Raw genomic sequence first — 25,987 nt, forward strand, 5'->3', positions numbered from 1 at the left:
CCTTCCCCAAACTGGCACTTCCTGTATATATTGGATCTTGGTTGTGCTAGTATTCTGGAATGTCAACTTGGAGAACTCCACTGAATGTAACCCCCACAGAGGGGTGTTTTGGAAGAAACTCACAGGAGCCCTTTGTTAAATTTGGGTGGGATTATCAGAGCACCTTGCTACAAAAATTAATTCCATAAAATGTAATGTTGAGACCACGGAGGGTAGTGAGATAATGCAGAAAGGAGCACCAGGAAGGATCTGCTCACAGTGGCCTGGCTGCATCTGTTAGAATGAAAGAACTAAGGCAGATGTAACACGGCTTGCAGTTTGATCAAACATAGGGACATCAGGCAGGAAAGAGAAAGCTTGTGGGAGACCTGAAAGAGGATAGGCATATTGCTACCTGGTGGTGTTAATCACTCTCATCTCCCTCATCTTGGTTCCAGATGAACAGCAGGAAAGAGAAAGAAAGAGAAACAGGATGAATTTGGTTTTTTTGCCCCCACTGCCACTTGTGACTGAAAAACTCCTTGTTAACACAGTGGCAGCGCCCACAGCCCTAGTCCAAGCCATGGCTGGAGAAGACTGGGAGAGAAAGCCAGTTGTTTCATTAGTGTGGTAGTTTCCAGTTTATTTCCAACTTCCAGTTTCTTTGGAATTAGTATTATATTTATACTTAAAAGAGAAAATAAGAATCTGCTTTACTGCCTGATCAAAGAGGCTACCAGGATAAAGAGCTTGTATTGTAACCACTGCCTTAGTCCCTGCACTTTGATCATCTTCTGTGGGTAAAAAAGTAAAAAGAAGCAGAAGAAGCAGCAGCAGCAGCAGCAGCAGCAGCAGCAACAGAAGGAGAAGGAGAAGGAGAAGAATGACAGTCTCAGCTGTAGACTCCAATCTGGTTTAAGGTTCTCATTTTTAAGGAAATAGCATCTTTCTCTCAGAACAAAAAAAAGGCTCCTGCAGCTCAAATGCCTAAAACATCTTTTTCAGATATTCAGAACTCTTTAACTGAACAAATTAATTAAACTAACATATTAAACAAATACTCTTCTGAATTAGTAATGAGCACCCCTCATTACCAAGGCAGTTGTCACTGAAGAAACTCAAACTTCTTTCAATTAAAAAGGAATTAAAATGCTTCGAATTCTATTTTAAAACAAAACAGTAAATAAGGAATACAAATAATAAAGGACAATTATATTGGCTTTTGCAAAATAACTAGAGAAGCAGAGAAAGTGAATGGGAAACCACGATATTTATGAAGGCCCCATGTTTTGATCGCTGACCTAGAATCAAACAGGGATAATGAGGATTCTTCATAATATTAAGGTCTTGAACTCTTCCTCTTTTGGTTTGAGTTGCTGTTATTGCTGGCTGTCCTTCTCTTCTCCCTTTTGTGATTTCGTGGGAGAAGTATTTTATGTGAATAAGCCCGCTGGGCTATAGTACAAATGAAAACAGTCAATAAGCCAGCTCTCTTGGAACACCACAGAGAATTAGGAAATTTGCCTCAAACAAAACCCATCTAGCAGTTTGTCATTAACTAGCCACCTCTAATGATTTAGGAGCTCTCAGTGCAATTACAAATCAATCAATTACACTTACTGAATAGCCCTTAAAGCACAAGATTTAAAAAAGAAACCACCCATGACCCGAATTTCCTGCTGGTTAGGTTGGCCTCGGGTTAGACTTGTTTACCTATCATCAAGGGGGCCAGTAAAAATAATAAAAAATATCTCAGTTCTGAGCTTTTGAAAATACTCACAAAAACAGTTGGACTGCCTAAGATGGCTCCAAAGAAGACAACTCCATCACTTTGTCTTCAGTGGTAACCTCTTGCAATTTTCTCTCTCTTTCATTAATTATCTTAGTATTGTCTTTAAATGGTAAGATCACTAATGAAAGGGAGAGAAAATTCCCCTTATACTTCTTTCTTATCCTAGATGCCATCGCTCTTTTTCTTTCTCTTTGTATGTCTTATAATGGAAGTAAAACAAGAATAATCTGTGCAAAGCAGTGGTGTCAATTTGCTGACTTCTGCAGACTGTTTTGGCCTGTTGGTAGATATAAAGGAAAGAATATGAATAGGTATTTTCCTAAATAAAAGTAGTATTATTTTGCATATGTCAAGCGTAATGTGCCACTCTGATTAAGACACTGGCTTCCCTTCAGTTCTGCAGAATGTAATTTAGAATTAAGCACTGACAAAGAGTTTATGCAAAAGAAACACACATTTTTGCTTACCAGAGGTTCAGCATTACATGATGAAAAACTGCGTGCTTTTTCATGGGGGGGTGGGGGAGAAGAATTTACATTAAACATCAAAGATCTCTTTGGGAGTATTTGTATATCTGGTACCACCTGAACACAAATTTTCTACCTGTTAACCAATATTAGAAATATGAAACAGTTATATTATGAAACGAAATATAACCACGTCATGGACTCCAGCATAAAGGACAAAGTTGCACTTGGGGCCACCCTGTACCTGAAAACAAATTAAAATCACTAATTTGTTGTTGGGATGGGTATCTAGGATGGGTTGATGTGATCTGATTTATTGTGTATGAAACAGCAATTTTCAGCTAGGGTGGGTTACAATTACTGCAACCTCAATCAATCAATCACTGTACTTTGGAACCAAAGTAATATTTCAAACTTTTCATATTTAATCCACACCTTCTGGTTCTATTAATGTAAACATAAGTGCTTGCTCCTTTGCTTATCCCATTGGTAATGAATTAATTCTAGCCCAGCTTTCTATTTAAGTATTAACTTGGCAATCATAATAGAAACTGAATTAAGGTTGAATTGAAGTGCATTGAATTGCACTTAGGCAAGCTGGCATTTTCTAAATAAAAACTAAATAACTTGCTAGGGAGATAAGACCTACATCCTTCTCTCTTCCCAACAACTACTGACTTTTTTTCTTTTTCTGTGCAAGCTGGTCATTTGTGTCAATTTATATACATGAATGTTCAAGCTACTATTTTAAGCTAGAGTGGTTCCTGAATAGTTACTTTCCATGCAAAAGCGTCTATCCACTACTCTTAATATGAGTATTTTAATTAAATTATAAGATATCCTTGCACTTCATTCAAAACAATGAAAGATGTATGTGCCAAAACAAACTTCAGTTAGAATTTACTTTAAGACAGGAAGCTATGGAGGTGACAGCCCACTGTAATTTTCCATTCTTAAAATTAAATAACTCAGAACAGAATTTTGGCTGAAAAGTCAATCAATCACTTGAGCGATTAAGAATAAAAATTCTACATGATATTATATGTAATAAAAAAGGAATTCCTTAAAATATCCCTCAGACTTAACTTTACCGTAGTATCATACCAGAATGTGCTGGAAGAAATAGAAGATTTGAGCCATATGAAAAAGACAATATCTTCTATTTCCTTAGAATTTTAATACAAATGAGGGAAAATATTACTTTGAAATTCAGATAATTTTAGAAAATGGAGGTGGATTTTGGAGTAAGTTATATTGCCTGTTTTAAAAACAGGATTGGGTATATAAATTAATAAGTTGGTAAAATCAATTTTCATTCCTAAATTAAGACTGATTTATTCTAAAGATGAAAATATGTTTTTTTTGAAATGGGTGTTCAAATAGTTAAGTGTAGACCACAAGAATCTCAGCAAGAGTTTATATCAGAAATGCTTAATTCTCATTTTCTAGGTAATTTCAGAGACAGAGATGCTCCAAAAAGTCTTCATCATTTCTTTCCTCTGCCCAACAGCTATTTACACCCTCCTCAGGGTCCATCCTCTCTTTTGAAAGGCGATTTCCTGCCTCAGTTAAACTTTCAGCCATTTGATTGCTCTGGTTTCTTCTCAATGAAATTTGTCAGATTCTGCTGTTGATTTTATTATGCCATAAAAGGAAGACTTAAACAAAAATGACCCAACTCTAATAACAAATTAGATACCTATAATTGCCAAGTACCAAGTCTTCTAAACACATACTCAATCCTCCAAGCTTCCCAAGCTGTGCTATCATTACATTTGGGGCCAAACAACCATAATTTTTCAGCTGTTTTGCTGCTTCAGCTGTTTTATTGGCTTGGTGGTTGGCCAACAAAAATAAGATGTTAGGGCAGCACTCGAAACATATAAAACAAGACTGGATATTATAACATGAATATCTGCAAAAGTTACAGCAATTTAATCAGTTCCTCTGAAAATCCAAGGCAGACTTTTCAGAGAAAAGGATGTTAAGCAGTAAGTCCAACTTACAAAGAGAACTCATGTGTTCTGTTGTGTTCATATAACCAGTAGTTATATGAAGCTCAATCTATGTCAGACTTTACCTTTATAAACCTTTAAAAATTGGCACAGACTAACCCTTATTGAGTCTATGAGAATGGCAGAGAGCAGTAATACCTACTTTAGTTGAAAATGGATTGAACTGTCACGTAGAGATCAGGAGAATTAGCTGTCCATAAAGCAATGTCATTGGCCCGTGGCGCAGAATTTTAGTTATTGCTAAAATTTACAGATTTTAGAAAGTTGATTGTATTTCAACAGTTCAAAAACCTTGATTTGGATTTGTTAGATAAAACATAGTGTCCTTACTCTCAACCAAATCAAATTATTTTATTATGATTGAACTATCAACTAACTCCATGATATACACTCTTTATATATACTATTATATACGTTATACACACTGTTGGGTATAGCAGGATGGTGCAGAAATACCTTACTGGTACTGAACCAGCCATGAAGCTATTTCAGAGATTCTAACAGACTAATAATACTTTTTTTAAAAATTTACTCATTGATTTCTATGATTTCATTGTCCATTACAGTGGTACTACTATGTATTCCATCCATCAAGGATCAAAATCCTACAAGAATATCAGCTATTGTTACTCTGCCATTTTCTAATAATCCACTATATTGGATCATTGCATTTTCCCATTATCTGCCTTGAGATAGGTAGGTAGGTAGGTAGGTAGGTAAGTAGATAGATATTCTTTTTTTCTTATATATATTTCTCAAACATATATAAGTTGTACATGACCTTTTCATACTTATATAGGAAATTTTATATGACTATTTCAATAAAGGAGGACCATATTTCATTGAGATTGTCCACACATAAACTATGTCTATAAGCAGCTCCAACTATGATTCTGAAGGAAGCGCACTGGGAGTAACACAAGAGAAAATGTTTTTACGTGTACCCAAAAATAGGCTTCTGGAAAAGTGGGTTTCCCCTTCAGTTCTCATAATGAGGCAGAAACTTATTTTAGAAATACTAAGAAAAGAATGGGGGGGGGCAAGGGGAAGGGAGCAAGACAGCATTCTAAAAACCCCAACTTGTATACTGCAAATATTGGTGATGGTGAGTGGGGATAAAACGGGGTGGATGGGACAAGCAACAAAGAACCCACAAGGGATTTCAGCTCCAATGTTTAACATCTTTCACTGGCAAGACTTTTTCCTACTCCGATTCTGACAACCGACATCTCTTTTCTCACATCTTAATGGATAAGGAATATTTCTAGAAATAAGTATCAAGTTAAAAAAGAAAGAGAGCATGACCATACAAAATATTTTATGTCTACCTAAGTCATCAGGAATGGTATCATGGTTTTTGATAAAAAGAACATAGCAGCAATATACTGCTTTGGGAGGATTCAAAATATTATCACCTCTATTACAGAAAAGAAAACAGAGTCTGTAAGGAAGGACTTTGCCTGAGGTGACATAAATGGGGAAGGTTGTCTAAAAAAGTCAAAATGGCAGCCACGGTTGTGGAGTAGAAGCCCTGCCCCCTTTTATGTGTGACACACATAAAAATGGGGCTTTGGCTGCATTGTTGTAATCACCACCTTGATTTTTCTGATCCTCCCTGAGATTGCCCTTGGCTTGCCTACAGTTCACCCTTCATGCAAGAGATTAAATTGAAACCAGAGACTTCCAGGCTCATAATCTACCTACTCAACTCATAATCAGGTAGTTCAGGCTTTCTTTTAAAGCCATGTAACAGTCAACAAATGCACCAACTTTTGCCTAATAGCAGAGAATACATGAGATACATATACATATTTTTTTTAAAGTCAGCTATACTTTCTATTAAGTAATTACTGAGGGGGAAAACCGCTCTCTCTGTTCTCTGCCTATTCTGCTAATGTCAAATTTGAATATTTTCAGCAAATGAATAAAATTAGCAGTAGGTGGTCCACTATCACTGTGCAAAAAAAGAAGTTTTAATTAGCTAAGAGCTCTGAAGCAGATTGTTGAGCAAATACTGGCAACTCTTCAAACAAGAGGACGTGCTGTCCTTTATTCACAATGAAAAAGTTCTTAAGAGAGATTTTGATAAAGATTTGCCTTCGTCCTTGCAGCCTGTATTTGTCATGTTTATGTAAGTGAGGGATATAAATCTTTTTCAAATGAACCCCACTGTTCTTGAACCAGACTGCTTGTTATAAACTGCCTGTTTCCGTTTTGCCTGCTCAAGCAAGTAAGGCAGAGCTTTGCCCTGGACACACTGGAACTAATTTAATGTGTTCCAGGCTTGATCCTCATTCCCTCCTCCCAGCTTTTATGAGTAGATTTTACACAGTGGATTACTGCTGACTTTAACAATGATTCATATGAAAAGTGGGGTTTGACTTGTTTTGCCATTGCAAAAATGATGCATTGCCAACAAAAATGTCATTGATGGTTGTTGAAAGGGAAACAATCCTTGTTCAAAACAGAAGCGGAAAGCACAATATCAGGAGCCTACGTTGCACGCACAAAATAATTTTAAAACTCTTATACAGGACTTGTGAGAATTGTGGTTTTGTGAGAAACAAGACAAAAGGTTTTGCAAATGGCTTTATTTGTCTTGGCTGCAGTTGTGTAACATTCTGCACAACTCTATTTTTTTCCCTGTATAAAAGCACAAACAAGTACAAGAGAAAACTAATCAGATTACAATTTTCTGTATTGCTAGCCATTCTGTTCCTGTTGCTTCCACAGTGATTATCTGAAAAGGACACCCCCAAATCAGTTAATTACACACCCTGGCACATCATGCACATGTGTGTAATGTAAAGCAAGATAAGTTAAGAACACTACTGTTTTCTTCATTCTTTAACTTTTCCCAGTAAAACATACTTATTCTCCCTTTGTGCAAGTGAAACGTGTACTTGTGATGAAAACCCCATTCAAAGGTGAATGAATCTTTCATCTTCCTTAAAAAGGACAAAGTCAGGAGATGGCAGTATTGCACCAAGTTGCTCACATGACAGAGTAAGTTCAATGAAGGAAAAATATTTCTTTATATTAAATTTCTGTTGTAGCATAATTTTCCAGACATAATAAACTTGATGCTAAATTTCAGCAGGAATGCATTTTTTCCCTTGCTTTCATTAACTCTTTACTACACAGTGTAGAGCTTGACTAACCATAATGGGTGAAAGGCATTAGTCATTGTTATGTGGCTGGAGAAGGAGTGTGTGTGTGTGCGTGCGTGTACATACACATTCCTTCTGACTAATACCAGCCACATAACAGAAAGAATCTGGAAACGAATTATTTCTAATACACATACACACAGCATGTGTAATCTTTGAAATAAAGTATGTCCTTTATATTTTAAGGGAAGAGAGAGAAGTTTGCAAAAGATTTTGCATAGGCAAATATTTATAAGTGCCACAATTTTCTTCCTCAAACAGAGTTTTTTTATGCTTTATGTCCCTTGGCGGAAGTGTCAAGTCAGGAAACAAATTGGCACCAGTAAGCCCAGCCATCACGAATGCTTTTCATTCCCTTTGAGAAGGGGAAAAATCCCTCATTGCCAGGTCTCGATACTAGAATCAGGCTACTGATGAATCTCTATAATAGACAAAGGGCATATGTTCCAGCACAAACAGTGGTGCTTAGTTTTGACTTCGGCAGGGCTAATTGGTGATCTCTTTCTTATTCTTGGGTTCCATTCTTGGATTCTCTGAAACTTAGGGAGGATGAAGGAAAATTAATGATTGTACTATTAACCCAAAATATAAACACAATTATATTTTGGGTTAATAGTACAATTTTGTGAACCCAAAGTTTTGTGAATATAGAAACAGTTTAGTAGAGCAGAAACATAATTTAAGAGGGAAAAAGTTTTAAAAATGATTTTGTGTCACTGTGTGTGTTTATAATTCCAAACAAAGCAGGCATTCAATTATCATGAGTACAGCCAAAATTCCACGGATCTTTTCCAACAACAATGGTGGGCAACTTGTCTTATGGTTCTACAGGAAAATATACCTTCTATATTGGCATCAAAAAGATGCATCTGGTCTAGTCAATAAGCAACAATACTGAAATGGGTATAGGAATGTTTTGCCTTCCTCCATAAGCCCTAAAAGCACTTTTCATAATATGTACCCCATTCTATTCTGCAAATTTCTGCCTCCATTAATTAATTAAACTTATATCCCGTTGCTAGCAGGCAACTCTTGGTAGCCTACAAAATATACAACATGTAACAATGAAAACATCCATGGTAAAAACACAAGAAATTACAAGAAAAGTAAAAAAGCAGTCAAAATGGTGCAATGCAGTAGTTCAACAACATGCTCTCCAAAATTAATTGGTTTTCAATAATTTCCTGAAAGCCAGCAGGGAAAGGGCTGGTCTGATCCCCAAGGGAAGGACATTCCAAGGCAATGGCACTACCACAGAAAAGCAATGCCAGCTAGTCTTGGCTCCCCTCATCTCAGAAGTACACATACCATCTAGGCTAGGAAATAGTCCACCTAGTCTACCACACTGACTGAATTATGCTTTTTTCTTCTTCTGATATTATCTCTTTTTAATTGTGTACAATATTTAAGGGATAGCTGATTTTTGACCTTAAATAAAGTAGACACAGTACAACTACAAAGGAATAAGTGTCCGAGGAAAGACAATATGTACTACTGCCAAGGCAACTTTTGTCAATCCCACATAACTAATGGTAGTAAAACATGACATTTGAGCATGCAACAAAATGTAGCTATAAGTCATTATTATGGCCACAAAAAATATTTATTGACTTACTAGCTTACTTACTAGATTTCTATCTTGCCTTTTGTTCAGGAGCTGAAGGTACCATAAATAGCACTCTCATCTCCTAATTTGTATCCCAGTCATGTGCAACTACCAAAGTTAGTAGCAAGGATAATAATGCAAGAGAGACAGTATTTGCACAGCCATCTAGACAACAGGGATTCATTCCCTCTTGATTCCCATTCATGCAAGGATGATGGAATCATGGATTCTAAGTGATGTCATAGATAGGTAAGCCTGAGTTGCCATTGTCATACTGCAATCACTGATTGAATGAGATCATGAGCTGAAGATGCTCTCTGAATTTCTTTTTAAAGCCAAATCAACTGAAATTAAGTTGTAAACACATACGTACAGAAAAGCATAAGGAAGTTTGGCAATATTGGATGGTTCTCCCCTAAAATATTTTTGCAGTGAAAGCTGGATAGAAATTCAGAGCTCAAGGACCTCTTACTCCTTTATGGTTCTACTCAGATCTTTTCCAAAAAAGGTACACATTTTCTTGCACAATTAGTCAGCTAAATAAAACAAATCTTATTTATTTTATGATCATGGGAAAGAGTTTATCTTAGGAGTAGTAAGATACAACCCAAAGGTTCCTTATGTTCTCTCCTATATCTGAGATTTAGACAAATCTCAGGCCATGAAATCTGTTCCTTTCATTTATGGTGTTCTACATCTTCAACAATTTCCTGAACACTGACATGAATATTGAATAAGTGAGCATGAATCCTTCAGAGAAGATACCTTGACACCAACTCATTAACAATAAAAGAAATACAAGTGACAGCATGTAGCATTCTCTGCCCAGGGAAAATTCTACATCTACACCCACAAGCTCTTCAGATCTATTATCCCTTTGAAGTAGACCACCTTCACTGAGTTCTGAAGAATTATATTTGGCATCGACAGTGCCATAATATGTTTGCCTCATGAGCTGTTCAACTTATCCCCTTCAGACAGCATATTACTAACGAACTTGAAACACCTCAGTTTCAAAGTCAGCAAGCTGGATATAATGATAGTGGATAAAATCAGAGAAACAAGTTCAATTCTACATATACTGGACATAGAGCTAAAAGCGCCAGATGAAAATATCTAATGTGTATTGCCAGACGTTGTCAAATTGGGCATTAGCAACATTCATCACACTGCTCAAGAGGGATGGTCCATTGGTATATATGTAACAAATACAGTATCCTATACTTTTAATTACTCATGTTTTACAGTATGCATGGATCAAAATAAGGAGAAATAGCTACCTATGAACAGAATGTACTACATTAAACTGAGTAAAATAATTGGTCCATCATGCCCAACACTGTCAACATTTATTGGGATCAGCTCTACAGGATTTCAGACAAGATTTTTTTCCAGCTCTGCATGAAGATATTGCCGTTGGAATTTAAGCTTTACTATTGAACTATTGTTCTTCCCCTGCTCAGCTAGCTATTTTGTTCTTGCTGTGAAATTTACAAGTAAACAAAATAAAGCTATTCATTATTGCTACACTAATTGTTTCTTGTACTTGTGTATTCAGCAGATATAATTCATATATATGAAGTCTATATATGTCCACATTATAAACAAACTAAGCCAAAGAGGTAAACGTATGTTTTCCATTGGCTAACTTCTTGAAGTATCTCGCCACTCAAAATGCAGAGATGCAATAAATTAAAATGCTGGAAAATGGTTTAGTTTAGCTGAAGTTATGTTAATGGATGTCCTTGACATTAACTATGCAGAAATGGATGCTTGAATATACCAAGATCCCAAATGTAAGCTAGAAGAACTGAGATGAAGTTCCATGTGAACTTTTCAACCTCATATTTTTTTACCTGAAAAATCTCTTTTATAGGACCTAATTAAACACACATTTCTGTCAATACCTTCCCTCCACTCTGATTTTCATTCTGGACTCCTTGCTATGTCAAAAGTCAGGTTGCAAAAGGGAATTTAAGTTTATTATTAAATCAGGAAGAAGTTCTTTCCCCTGATCATTTCTTCAAAATGACCATAATCAAGAATGCTTGTAACATTCTGAATCACCAAATAAGATGGTGTTACCTATAAATGGATTAAAAATTAAAATCAGTAACATTATTTAAATACCTAAGTACATACAAGTGGATATCTAGTATACCTGCAGTATATAAACTTCAAAGTGAATAGAACAGCTTCAATCCAAAGACAAAGCACATGACCTTATAAGGGAATCCATAGGACTTCTTACATGAGGCAATTAGCAGATAGAGGAGCTTCCTCCAGCCATCTGTCAATACTCCCCTGCAAGTGTGTCTGCTTTAAATTATTTTGTTCTTCCAGGCTCTGAATGTAACTCTGGGGTGAGGGTGGAAGGGAAGGAATTACTTCACCATTAAGAAGAGTTTTAGGAGAAGTTAATGACTTCTTGTTACCAAGGTAGTCTTTGTAAATGCTTCATGATCTGAAGTTCAAAATTGTTCTCTCAACATTAATCCATCAATGAGCAAATTTGCTTCTTCAGCTTGTGGCCAATGCATGTGGTTTTCCTTGCAAATTAAACAACGCCGTTTTTAAAAAAGTAGCACAATAATATAATTTTTAACTACAAGCAACATGTTATGGGAAAAGAGATACTATTTTAGGATTTACTCATCCTCTCTTGTTCCAACACTTTGTAAAGCCTGTCTCAAATGGACTTCAACCCTTAATGATTTCAAGGACAGATTCATGTAGTCTTTGCAACAAGATGGAAAATGTTTGTCATTACCTTCTAGGCGGCCAAAATGCAAGCAAGAGAGAAAGCAAAAGAGAAAAAGGAAACCCACTACATAACGGGTTCTAGTTACTAAAAAAAATATTTTTCTTGCATCCAGCAGTGTTCTTCTACTAACCATACTCATAAACTATCCCTGAAACTGGGGCCTTAAAGAACAAGCTGTGTTACACATATCCGATGCAGAAAAAAGCAAACAAAAAAGATTGGACCTAGTATGCCCAAATCTAAGAACTATTATAACTGGATGGAATTTTTTTGGCTTTTTAGCTTTTTATAATTTCACTTTTCTTGAACCTCTCTCTCTCTCCCCCATGAATGAAGGAGTGTCTTGAATCTTGTTTGGTCTTATGATAAGACTTTGACATTGAAAGATTTATTTACAGCATTTCAATTTCCCCCCCAAGGGTTCTCAACATCCCCTTTGGTACTTTATACAATAGCCAGCAATTCAATTTTCTTCCACATCTTTGGCACAGCTTGCAGTCCTACAGTTGTCAGATACTAATATTGGAGGGACAGCAGAATTAGCAGAATATGATTCCTTTAACCTGGCCACCAAGTCAGCTCTTGGCTCACTGGATCCTCCCACAGTCAAGCAGATACCTTCTAAGAATCTTCATCCACATCTGGTTAGTCATTACATGCAGTGCCTGATGAAGCAAAACTATCGTTCTGCAACATACATTATACTATCAGCTTTTTAAAAAATTATTTTAAGTTCTTCAAGTAGGTCCATAAATCCTCCACATATCATTGTGAAACTTCTTTCTCTCTTACTGCAGGTGATTTTTGTTTATTATTTTACTTTTAAGATTATGAGGTTTTAGGAAGCAGTGGGGTTAAGCTGTTTAGGCACTCCACAGCCAATTTCTCTATGCCCATTGTTTTAAAAAAGGCCTCTCTTGAACTTTCTCTATGTTCCAGATTTTGTCCAGTGTTCCTACTTTCATTCCTTTCTAAAATTCTTCACAGAATTGCTCTCTCTCATTTTCTCCTTCATTTTTCTGACAATAATCTTGCAGTCAGGTTTCTGAATGGGACATTCAACTATGTCAACAATATCTTATATCTTAAATGATTCATCTAAGGTGAATCACTGATCATCTGTGCTTGTTCTTTCTAATCTTGTGGCAGCTTTTCATGCTTTGGATGACTACATTTTGTAATTCTACTTGAACTGTTTGTTGTTACTTTCATGGTTTCAATATTGCCTTTCAGGTTGCATGTTTTCCATCAGTTAGTATGATGTTACTTCTTTTCAGTAGATCAGAAGATATTGTCATTCCATTCACCGGGACAGCAACATCTTGTCGTTGGGTTTTCAGGCACCTAGTGCCAATTTTGTGGAACTGATTCCCTTTGATCCATCAATTAAAATTTGAGTTAATAAAATTTTTAAAAGAAACTAAAATGTTATTTGATGCCAGAAGGAGGACTGTCATTATTTCACATCAACTTAATTGTTTTGTACTTTATGGAAACTAGAGGAATCTGAACATTTGAAATGGGATATTTCAAGACCCTAACCCTAACCCTAATTATGTAAAACATATTTCTGTTATCTCTGGAAGTTTTGCAATTTCAAAATATCATCTGCAGTAGAAGTTAACTCAAGAGCATTAGCCTATGCTATCAAGCATAAAAATGTAATTTTTTTTTCAAAAGTCAGTAGATGTTTATGAGGTGTAATGCACATGTGTCTATTCCTTGTAAGTCAATGTGTCTATAAGCCTGACTGTAATAAAATTAGTATGTGATACTAACCAGTTAAAAAAATGCTATACACACATTCAGTAATTAGTTTACTGAATTAAATTTAGTTTTTCTTTCTTAAGACCATCGAATGTCTAGCCTGTCAAGACTATTCACCTGCAAAATTAATGTTTATCTCTCTTAAATACTATTATATAGAGGTACTTATTAATTAACTATATGTTGCTGATAAAGCTGATCCACAAGATGGATTTCCTTAATTCAGGTTGGTGTCAGAGGTCTGTGGGCTCTGATGAACTACTGCAGGGAGGAAAAGCTCAGAACTAACTACAGTATTCTAAAACCCAAATCATGGTTTCTCAAAGAGATTTACATGCCACAAACATCAATGGCAAATAAACAATAGTAATATAGACCCGGTTTCCTCTTTCAAATATCTTGGCATTGCATTCCAACCCTTTGGAAACTGACACAAATAAATATCGTTCTGATAAGCCCAACAACAGTCCTAAGGTCAAACTGGGGCTTCTTTCATACAAATTTGAAAAATAAATAAATAAATAAAATAAAGAAGGGAAGAAGATACTTGGTGCTAGATATTATATGGCTCTCAGGTATGTCCATATAATTTAGAAGCCCTTAGATATCATCTACTCTAAATTCTGATGAGTGCTATTCCAAAGTACATTGTGACATTTTGAATACAGCACTCTGTTAAAAACAGATTTTTCCACTGCACTCTAGGGTCTGGCTATGACAGCTCTATTTCTGGCTCATGCTTTATTTTTCCAGTGATTCCCATGATCTTTCTATATAATTTTTCTTCCTTCCCGAAAACCAGAATTTAGAATGATTGATGCCAGTGTGTCTTCTTATGTAAAACTCTGGTTATGGAATTATCAAGTAAGTCTCTTCTTCTTCTTCTTGAATTATCAAGGAAGGAATGTAAAGAGGTAACAGCACCATGTTCAATTTTTTGATGTGGAGCAATATGAAAATCTTGTACAAATAAATAAATGCTATGATTACCCTGCTTCTTTATCACTATGTTTAAGGCATTTAACAAAACCAAAATTGTGCGAGACAACTACAAGAATCAGTGCATATTAATACTAAAGATAACAATCGTATAAAATAATTACAATATTGATCAATATGCCCTCTTTCCCTGCTGACACTGCTCCTGCTAGTTTATATTCATAAGGAAGCTTTCTGTGACCCAGAAATTTTTAGAGATGGACTATCCAATTACTAAGCTTGAACTTTTTCCTTAAGCCACATGCTTCCCTATTCTAGACTTGAAATAGCACTGTGTCCTACTTCAGAAGATAGAAAATTGCAAGCCTTATGGATCATGTAATGCAATGTTTGACTAAAGAAAATGAATGTTTACACAGGAGATAATTACAATGCTGAATGGGAAAGCTGACTTCAGTTGCAATTCCTGACCTATTAAAAAAATTGAAACATAATGGGTAAAAACCCAGAGACAGATGATTAGGAAAGTATTTAGTACTACTATTTTCTTTTTTCTGTATTTTTCCTTACTTGTAAATGCAAAAACACTGCTTTTTTTTTTAATGAATTGTTTACACAGTACTGTATGTTCACGTTTGTTCCATTAAAATTACAAACAGAACACTCATGCTTCAGACAACATTAGCATGGTCTAGCCACAGCCAGGCCACCTAATTCTATGCATGGATGTTTGGAAAGAAGCTCTGCTAAGTTCAAACGTACTTAATATGGAACTGCAGGCTGAGTTAGATGGATTTTAGTGGTAGCGATTTAAGTACAAGCTTAACTCTCCCACTGAGTTTATTTGGACTTCAAACAGATTTACCTAGATGAGATTGGATCCAGTTATTTTTTTAACTATTGAAGATCTTACAGAAGCAAACTTGGGACCTGGATAGTGTCTTGATGATAGACTGTCTCTCCAATGGTATTTTTACATGGGGTCTTTGTGGCAGTTTGAAATCAGCTCTGGACCAGCACATTCTCAAGATATTGGCAAAGTCTGGGAATTAATTTTCTTTATTGTTATTTATTAATTAGATTTATATAGCTTCCCAATTTGCAAGATCAATTCTGGGCAACTTACGATTTGAAGAAACATGAAAAGAAGGAAATAACAATACAATACAGTACAATACAATATAGTAGACACGGTCCTGATGGTCTACAAAGTGCACCCATAACTGCTCACACTGTTGCATTCTGGACTGCAGCTTCTACAAGGTTTTCAACCCCATGTACAGTGCATTGCAGCAGTCTAGACAGGAGGTGACTAGTACATGAGTAACCATTATGAATACTGCAATGCAGGGGGCTTGAACTAAATCTCTCTTCTGCAGCAACACCAACTGGAAACAGCTAGGGTGGAAGGAAGAGAACCAGTATAACACCATACCTCTCATTCCAAAACCCTGAAGCTGATCCGGAAGGATACCACAATCCGTGGTATCAAAAGCCACTAAGAGATCAAGACCAGCTATAATATATGTACTTCCTCTGTCCCAGTCCTACCAGAGATCATCTAAAAATTTGATCAATGTTGTATCAGTGCTGTTTCTCAGTCTGAACCCTGACTGGAAAGGGTCTAGATAATCCATTTCATCCTGGACTCACTCTAGCTGCAAGCCAACCATCTTCTCAACAAATTTCCCCAAAAAGGGAATATTGGAGACCAGATGAAAATTGTCCATAATTGTTGGATTCAAGGAAGGTTTCTTGAGAAGCAGACAGACCACAGCCTTTTTTAGAATGGTAAAGTACCATTCCCTCCCTGAAAAAAAGCATTTACTACTTCTTGGATCCAACTATATGTCACCTCCTGGGAGGCCTTAACCAACCCAGGGGGGTGTGAATTTAACATACTGGTGGCTGCACATATAGTCTTCAGGTCTCTGTCCAAATCCTTGGACTAGCAGGTTCAAATTTATCCCAGATAATTACATCAGATCGAGTTCCAGTTGTCTACAAGGGGCCTGCACAGAGTCCAACCTAGAATGAATCTGAGCAATTTTATCTGATAGACACTTAGTCTTCACAGCAGCCTTGTAGATGTTCCTCCAGTCCCTCCTTCCCTAGAATGGATTTGGCTATTGCCACAAACTAAGAAAGACCTTAAGAAAGGATCTGACCCATGTTTGATCACTCCTTGTTTTATTCCAGTGGCACTCTAGGAGTTTTTTCTATGGTTTCATTTTCTGGAACACCCCAGGGAACCAGGGAGCTCTCTGGGATCTACAAACAGAGCAAGGCCACCCAAGTGTAATTCAATCCAAGGCCATGGCAGCCCCCTTACTCCAGACAGCGACAAGGACTTCAGGCAAACCATGCATCAGAATGTTCAGAATAAGCCCAGTTATCATTAGTTCTGCTGCAGTGTATGCAAACTGCAGCAAAGCTATTTTTCCCCCTGAAGTGCTGCAGTTCTATAAAACCTCAATGTAATCCATTCCTGACTGGCAGGGACTCTTCTCATCCGGCACTGGCAGGGACTCTCTTCTGGCTTGTTGTGGTGTTTAAGCTCTCCCTTTTGAGGTAGGCAGCTCAAGTCATCTCCACTTTGGTTTTTAAGGGCTGGGGAATGGAAAAACTGGTGGTGCTAAAGAGCTCTGAGCTTTTGCAAGAAGGAAAATTGGTGTGTATGTGTGAAGAAGTATAAAAAAGTGAGAGTTTTAAGTACTGCCTACTTAAAGGAAGCAAAAGAAATAAGAGCCTTAATTGTTGCCTACACATAAGGAGTAAAATAAGATAGCAGCTTAAGCATTATCTACTCCTAAGAAGTTATAAAGTTCAGATTATACTGTACCTGTACAAATAGCCGTTCAAAGGCTAAGAAGTTGTCCCATTTGGCATTCTGAGGGTCTTTTAGAGTCTGTACAACAGCCAGTGCAATCTGCAAAATCCCACAATGACTTTCTAGAGCGTCAAATTTTTTTTTGAAGAGCTGGATATACGAGCCGAGCTGTTCTGGGGTGACTCTCCCTGTGGTGCAGGGGGAAACAAATATATCACAGTCATTCTCAAGAGTGTATGAGTAAAGCAAATGGGAAATGTCACTCATGGCCAGATATACTTAGGCAAATATTTTTCATGCAGCAAATAATATTTCTCATTTATTCCATATACAGTAAGTCATTTTTCTACATCATCATGACCCTCTTCTGACACTTTATAAAAGGATCATTCCTCAGTAATCATTGGATGGTTTTCAAGATGTAAATTAGCACACATCCCCCAAAGTCCCTTCCTTTTTATAATTATAATAAGCCGACGGAAGGAGGGAGGGAGAGAGGGAGGGAGGGAGGGAGGGAGGATACACACACTAATTCTATTGTACAGGCCAACAACAGAAAGCAGTATATCTGTGAGCTCATTACAAGCTTAAGTGATGATTCACAAGGACAACAGAACTATGAACTCTGTTAAAGAAACTGCTTTTGGTGCTCCAATATGAACAAAATAAATCCAAAGCCAAGTTACAGAGGAAATCACATATGCTTGATTTGTTTCCTGATATTTTATTGCCTTTTATTTTGCTTAAATATTATCCAAAATCTTAAAAAGTTCATTTTGTTCTGGCAGCCCAACTAGGAAAAGTTGATAAGATTGCAAGGAACAAAATGTCTCAGTTATTAAGGCTTACATATTTCTATTGACTGAATTAAAGACAAGGGTGTGCATTCTTCTACTAATTAATTTAGAGTTTATTTATAGTAAAAAATTTTCTAATCACAAGCAACCAATCTGCCTACAAATCATAAGGAAAACTTTGAAATGCTAATTTCATTCATGGGTTGCAAATCCATCTGATATGGGAACAAATAACTTCATGGAGGAGGAAGGATTAGTACCCAGAACTTTTTGGACCAACCTTTTTGGACCAATCTTGAATACAGTACAAACTTATTAAGTCCTTTGTTAAAGCCTTGTTTTAAAAAACAAAAACAAAAAACTATGACTACCTCTTGAGTATAGGGTCTTTTTCTGATATTTCTCTTCTTACCCATTCCTTGCCCAACCCTGTATACATTGGGCTTAGGAAATTGACTTGGCATTCCTTCATTAGTTCCTAATCAATCTATCTAGTACTACCTTTGCCATAAACTGGGTACTAATTTGTCTTTCCAGATCAAAACCTTTGCTTCTTGTATTGACTCACATGGTTTCTACTGAGAAAGATCTTGAATACTTTATTCGAGGAGCAGGTGGTAACCATGTCCAAGAAGGCCTTTGCATAGGCACATCTAGTGGCCCAGTTGTGTCCTTTCCTGGATGCCCTTCAGACAGTTACTCGTGCCCTGATCACCTCACAAATGGATAATGTAATATGCTATTCATGGGGCTACCCTTGAAGACCACTCGGAAGGTACAGCTGGTCCAGAATGCAGTGGTGTGGGCAGTGGTGTGCATGGTTCATTATGCACATGTGAACAACCACTTACTCTAGCAGTCTTCCAGGTACAATTCAAAGTACTGTTATCACCTATAAAGCCCTTCATGGCACAGGGCCAGTTTATTTGGGGACCACCTGTCTCCAGCTGTTTCTGTCTGTCAGATGACATTGGGCAGAGTGGGCATGCTTTGAGTCCCATTAATTAAGCAATGTTGCCTAGCAGGGCCCAGGAAGCATGCTTTCTGTGTCACAGCACCTGCCCTTTGGAATATCCCTCCAGAAATCTGGATGGCTCCCACCCTGATGATGTTCAGGAAGCTACTGAAGACCTGATTATTTTCCTAGGCCAGGTATAAGCTGAGAATGGAGCCCTGTTGAACTGGGGTTTGTTTATATGTCTGACTTAGGCCACGTATGGTTTGTGGGGGGGGGGGTTGGTATTGTTTTCGCTTTTTTAATTGTAAGCTGCTTAGAGTCAAGAGGGAGGCAGCCTCCAAACTGCTAGAATGAACAAGCAAAAAAAAAAAAAAAATGATTCCCTGATAACCTATCCACTGAATCTACTGACTATTTCCATGTTTTGGCATGACTGGCTGCCAAATGTAACTACTGGGTAATTTTCATGCTGTTTTAATCAAACTTGAAGAAGAGGGAAATCCCTAATAATAATTTGCTTCAGTCTCCCTTACAGAATGCTGTACAGAAAAGTGCTTCTTGGCTCCTATATAGGAGTATATCTCTACAGATTTCAATTTATTTGGCTTCATATACATTTTAGCTCAACAACAGTGCTATATACATCAGTTCCTTTGAATTGTCAAAAAGTGAAGCCATCTTGTAGAACACTTCATACAAGGTATGGTTATTCAATGCTTCTGCTCTATTTTTTATCTGCTTTATCTATTGTATTTGATTTATGCTTTTGTCTTCACTAGCACCCAAGCTTCCCTTTTATGCTCTGACATATAACCCTAATATTTCCCCAGCAGGAAGACAGGAATAGGACAACCAGCAGCAAGTTGGAGAGACTCAGTTACAGTGGTGATGAGTGTGCTGTCAGAATACCTGAAAGACCAGGTTAGGGACAAACTGTCATGGAGAAAATCTATGTGGTCACTAAGAGTTGACATCTTGATGGCACATAATCAATCAATTAATCAATTTCTCCAGCTCCATCTTCCATTTCATATTTAATTATCACAATTTCCTTTCTCTACATCTTTCTTTTATTTAGTTTTAGGTAATCAACAGGTGGGGACGCGGTGGCGCAGCGGCTTAATGACGCTGAAAGTTGCCGGCCAGAAATGGTCGACGCTTCAGCGGTTTGAGTCCAGCCTTCGCATTAAACAGGGTGAGCTCCTGTTTCCTCCCCAGTTCCTGTCAACCCAACAGTTCGAAAACTTACGTGAGTAGATAAATGGGTACTCTCACTCCGGTGGGAGGAAAAATGCTGGCGGCGCCTTGCAAAAAAGGAGTTGGGAGCAGTTGCCGGTAAGCGCGAAAAACCGCACGCGCCCAAAAAGGGCGCGAAGCAACGGAAACCCCGCCTCCTGCGCTCGCCAGCTGGGCTCTGCCCTAGGAAGGAGGCTCTGGCAAACCACTTCCGAAAAACAGTTGCCTTGAAAACTGCAAGGACTCGTCCAAGCAGTCACTGCAGGGTCAGCAATGACTGAGTGCAGACCAAAAAAAAAAAAAAAATCAACAGGTATGTACCAGTCCACATACTGGGTAATGAACATGCTAACTAAATTATTTTCTTCTTGTAAAGTGAATTTTCTGCATCTTTTTATTTACTTGGGTAAAATAATCTATTAAAAAAACCCTTTAACACTCTAAGACCATTCTTTTCCTTTCTTGTAAGTGCAAGTGCTTTTTGAGTGAATGATTTCTCTTTATGTGTTTTCACAATGAGTTTGAGTTAATTATTGAGTTTGAGTTACTTATTGCCACTTTTGAGTTAGAACTGACTAATTCACAAATAGCAAACCAGCAGTGCATAAATCTACAATATGTAACACCGTCCAGTTAAAAGAGACCATAGAGACAAGGATTGAATTCATTTGCATATGGGCAGATGAACAATATCTCACAACGGTTGGTTACAGAATTCAATTTGGTGTTATTTCACTCAAGGATCAGAAAATTACATGAAACATACTTTAAAAGAAAAACAATAATATTCAGCTGTTGCACTGATTTTGGTGCAGCAAATTAAAATTTAGCTACCATGCAGATGATACATGTCATATCTATAAGCAGAAATTTTACATAATCATTATCTCCTCTTCCTACAGCACGGGTATAGTGGGTAAGGGATTTCTCCAGATCCTTCCAAATCTTATTACTATGCAAGAAAGATACCACTCCTGATGAGACTACAATATGAATTTTTCTTTTGAACTTCAAACTGAGGGTTCAGAAAGCTCTCTAGCAAATGTTTTCTTTCAAATATAATGGCTGGATCTGATCAATTATGAAAAGAAGAAAAGCAGGCACTAGTACTGTATTACGTTGCAAATATTTATACAATAGTTCAAAGGGGTTTTTATTCCTTTGTTTTAACACCAGCATACTGCTCAGCATTTGTCTTTCTAAACAAGCAAAATCCAAAGGCAAATAAAATTATGAATAATGAAAGGAAACACAACTAAAAAAAGTAACAAAAGCAATTATTACAGCTAAAACAATGAAAAGCAATTACTGTACAGTGTTTATAATAGTCTCAATATTTTTTTTCTTCCTAGCATTTTTCCTGCAGGTGCAGGGGCTTTTTTTTTCTGATTAACCAAATGTTGATCTGTTGGTTGCGACAGGAATTGACTGACCGACTTGTCGCCCGAGCCTGACATCGTGAGCTGAGAGCAACTGGCTCAAAGTCACCCAGCCGGCTTTCATGCCTAAGGCGGGACTAGCTCACAGTCTCCTGGTTTCTAGCCTGGAGCCTACACCACTAGACCAAACTGGCTCTCTTATAATAGTCTCAATATTATAATTACTATACTGTAGTATTATATATATGTGGATGGGACTTGTCCAAGCAATTGCCATGAGTCAAGATTGACTCAAAGATACAAAATATTAATCATAATAACAACAATAGATACAGTATATGTAATATTCTCACTCTTGCACAATAGGAAGCCCATCTTTGTTTTTGTAAGAGACTTCTATCTTGAGAGATATTTTCCATCTGCTCACAAGACTTGAATTCCCCCCTCCCAAAGAAACAAAGGAAAAGAAAATCAGCTGCAGAACGATGAAACTTTCTTGCTCTGTGGTTTCCACACCACAGAAGAATATCTTCCCAGAATTCAGTGACATACAGAGAAAAATAAGGCACCTCCAGGTTTTAAGAGTTAAACTTGTCCAGTGTGGAATAAGGCTGAATGAGGATACATCTGAGTTTATTCTCCCTTCTAGCAGGTTTTAGAATCTATAGTTTCAACTGGCCAGAAACCCCAGCTTAAAATACACCAATCCTACATAAAGTAGAGGTCTGGGCAAGCTGGTGGACATTCATAAAGTTCTTTTAAGGAAATTCCCTATAAAACAGCAAAGGAAAAACCATGTGAAGAAAATACCCGCCAAACACTTCTGCATTGTTAATTTGTGGATAACAATGAGGCGAATCATATATATTTTCATCATACTAGGGTTATATGTGATTTATAAAAATTCTGTTCTCTTGAAATGTGTGTGTGTGTGAGCTGTGTTGAGAAAGACAAAGGGAACAACCAAGATAAAATCTTTGTTACTTTATTAATATTTTTAAAGGGATATTACTTAAAAGCTACCTCTTGAACTTGAATTTCGAAATACATAAAACACATTGGCTCAGTTAAATGCAAACGGGACACAGGGATGTCACAAATGAGGGTTTTGTTTTTAATTAAAAAATCAAAATAGCGGGGGCATGAATCTTTCTGAATTTTTGACTGAGTATATTCTGAAACCTGCATTTGAAATAGTCCTCATACTGAACTCATGTTCTTTCATCATAATGCAAAAAACATCTTGTGGATGTTACATCTCCATGGTAGCCTTCTCCTAATCCTGTAGGACAGACATCATTACAAGAAAACTATATGCTCTGAGATTGATTGACAGATTGGTATTAAAAATGTAATGTCTCTAAAATTCATTATCCCAAAGCACACTGTTTTTTTACTCTAAACTTTAAAAATGAGCAGAGTCTCAAGAGAGCACAGCTGAAAGTGTTTGAATAGCTGCAGGTTTTCTGGACATTATTTCTGATTCATGATGACTTTTGGGATCAATTCATAGGGAGCAAACTTGGAGAAATGCAACAGCCCCTTTTCTGAGGATACAGGTGTTGCCAAATGTGTTGAATTCAGTTCAATTTTTGTTGGTGCTTGAATGCAACAATCCCCAGCTTTCAGCTGACTGTCAAATTAAGTGATTCCTTACGTTTGCCTCAGATCTGTTAGATTTCACAAACTTGAAAACAGAACTTGGTGGAATGCCATCATGATAATAAATACTACTTGATGTTTATACAGCACTTTGCAGTGTCAGAAGATCTTCATATACTCTGCCTTGCTATTATCACCTTAGCAATCATATATATTATCATTCTCTTATTTGAGAGGGGAGAGGAGAGGGCTAAGCTAACAGAGAGGATGGCTTATCTAAAACCATTAGCAACAATTTCAGGACACAGAAAATATGACCTCTACAGCATTAATACATAGAGTGAGCCATGCATGCAAGTCAACTTGGAAGTAGAGCCATGATGTATGTCCCTTTCGCATATGAACTAGGCATGCAAAACAATTTTTTCTGCTCCAAGCATACAGGAATGGTCCTGTAAGAACAGAGAAAACACGAATGCTTACCCATCAGCTGCTATGGTTAAACTGGAATTCTATTATGGGGGGGGGGGACAAACGTTTAAGCAACAAAATAATCACAAATAGTTACAGGTGATGAAAGACAGATATGGCTGTTAAATACCCAGCATGTGATTCCCTTCCCTCCCCCTCCCCCTCCAATCCTTTTATACACCTGTTGGAGCAGAAATTACTGCTTGGTGTTTGTGCTTGAAGTCCTCAGACAGGTTACCTGTTCGGGTTCTAAGAGGAATAATGTCCATGTTTGTGCAGGAATCAAAGGTTAAAGATTGCCTTTTCCTGTAAAGTGTTTCCCTTTTTATAACCTGTTTCTATTCCAGTTCCTTGTCACTGCAGTGAGTCTAGAGAATTATATTCTCATCCCTCATGTCTCATTATCATCATAATCTGATCCTCTCCTACTGTGGGATTTATATTCTGGTAGCTGAATACCGTGACTATATTATACATTATTCCATGGGGAGGTCACAATACAGAAATAATGTTTTAATACTCTGCTTACCAAAGAAGTCAATGAGAGGAAATTTCTTGAAAGCAGATGATCATGGACTGAAGCATTATAGTAAATGAATTACTTTCCTGTGTCACCTAAGCCTGCATATCTGTTTCAGCTCTTCTATCAGCATATGTGTGTTGGTAGAACAGTCCTTCTGTCAATTTATTATATATTCATTTCACTTATCCATGAATTCCTTAATTAAGTCTGGTACCTTCATATGTTTCTTAGCTACCCATTCAGCAAATGGTTTTAGAAAATGTTTCCATTGCACTAAATATTGTATGTCCCCCCTATGCCTCCTGGCATCCTGTACAGCATTATTATAAGCAACCTCTGCATAAGGCAACAGGTCAACACAATTGTCCTGTTGGTAGTTTACGAAACCCTGCAAATATTGCTCTAGTCCAGCATTCCGTCGTTCACTCACCCCATCTGTCTGTGGATGAAAACTCGAACTCAGACCCTGTTTAGTTCCAATCAGCTTTAAGACCGCCCTCCAGAATTTTGAAGTAAACTGTATTCTGCGGTCGCTGATCACTCTCTCGGGACATCCATGGAGTCAATGGATGTGTTGGATGAACAGGGTTGATAATTCAGAAGCTGAGGGGATTGCCTCGCAAGGTATACAATGTGTTTGTTTGGAAAATAAATCTGTAACTGTCCAAATCACTGTTCTCTTTCTACTTTCTGGGAGATCGACAATGAAACCATTGCAATCTCTTCCCAGGGTCTGGTCAGGTTCGCCACGGACTGTAGCAATCCTCTGGGCTTCCCCCCTTGCCTTTCTGCCATCGCACACATGGGGCTTGTGTTCACGTAGTCCATCTTTCTGGATGGTTGGCCACCAAAACTGCCTCCGGATGAGGTGGAGGGTTTTCACGAAGCCGAAGTGCCCAGCCGTTTTGCTGTCATGGCTCCTTTCCAGCACTTCTTTTCGGGCTCTGACAGGAACAAACAGTCTATCCCCCCACCACCACGCTCCTTCCCGCTCCACCAAGACTGCTTTATTTTGTAAGAACCATTCATCTTTGTCGATATGGGAGTTAATTTCTTTCAGTAGTCCCTGGGGCGGTTCTCCCCCTTTGCTTTGTGCTCCGGTTACTGCAGCGAACACCTCTTGGCAGTTCGGAATAATTGCTGACACAACCTTCTCCCTTTGACTATTATGTTGTGGCAGGCATGAAAGAGCGTCTGCTAAAAAGTCCCTTCCCCCTGGAAGGTATTTCAGAGTAAACCGGAACCAGCTGAAAAACTCCGCCCAGCGAACTTTTGGGAGACAATTTCTTTGGGGATCTTAAAGCCTGTACGTTTCTGTGGTCAGTCCACACCTCAAATGGTAGATCGGCCCGGTCCAGTAAATACCTCCAATTCATCAAGCCCATTTCACAGCTTGTTGTTGTTTAGTCGTTAAGTCGTGTCCGACTCTTCGTGACCCCATGAACCATATTGCGCCAGGCCTTCCTGTCCTTCACTGCCTCTCTGAGTTTGCTCAGTTTCATGCTCATTGCTTCAGGGATGCTATCTAACCATCTCATCCTCTGCCATCCTCTTCTCCTTTTGCCTTCGATCTTTCCCAGCATCAGGGTCTTCTCCAAAGAGATCTCTCTTCGCATTAGGTGACCAAAGTATCTGAGCTTGAGCTTCATTATCGATCCTTCCAATGAGCAATCAGGGTTGATTTCCTTTAAG

General features: G+C 37.6%; 1 protein-coding gene across 2 annotated transcripts in view; it reads right to left on the minus strand.

The window, feature by feature from the left end:
• The window catches only part of SCFD2 (sec1 family domain containing 2), a 199,878-nt gene that overhangs the window by 113,252 nt on the left and 60,639 nt on the right, over window positions 1–25,987 (minus strand). For both annotated transcript variants that reach the window (XM_088130741.1, XM_088130747.1), the window contains exon 4: window positions 17,342–17,517. In XM_088130741.1, the coding sequence (XP_087986867.1) occupies window positions 17,342–17,517 (176 nt within the window). The remainder of the gene's footprint in view (window positions 1–17,341; window positions 17,518–25,987) is intronic.

Source organism: Python bivittatus, unplaced genomic scaffold, assembly GCF_059951505.1.
Source record: "Python bivittatus isolate LINGU-HERP-01145 unplaced genomic scaffold, Pbiv_v1 ctg000070_np1212, whole genome shotgun sequence".
Lineage (NCBI taxonomy): Eukaryota > Metazoa > Chordata > Lepidosauria > Squamata > Pythonidae > Python > Python bivittatus.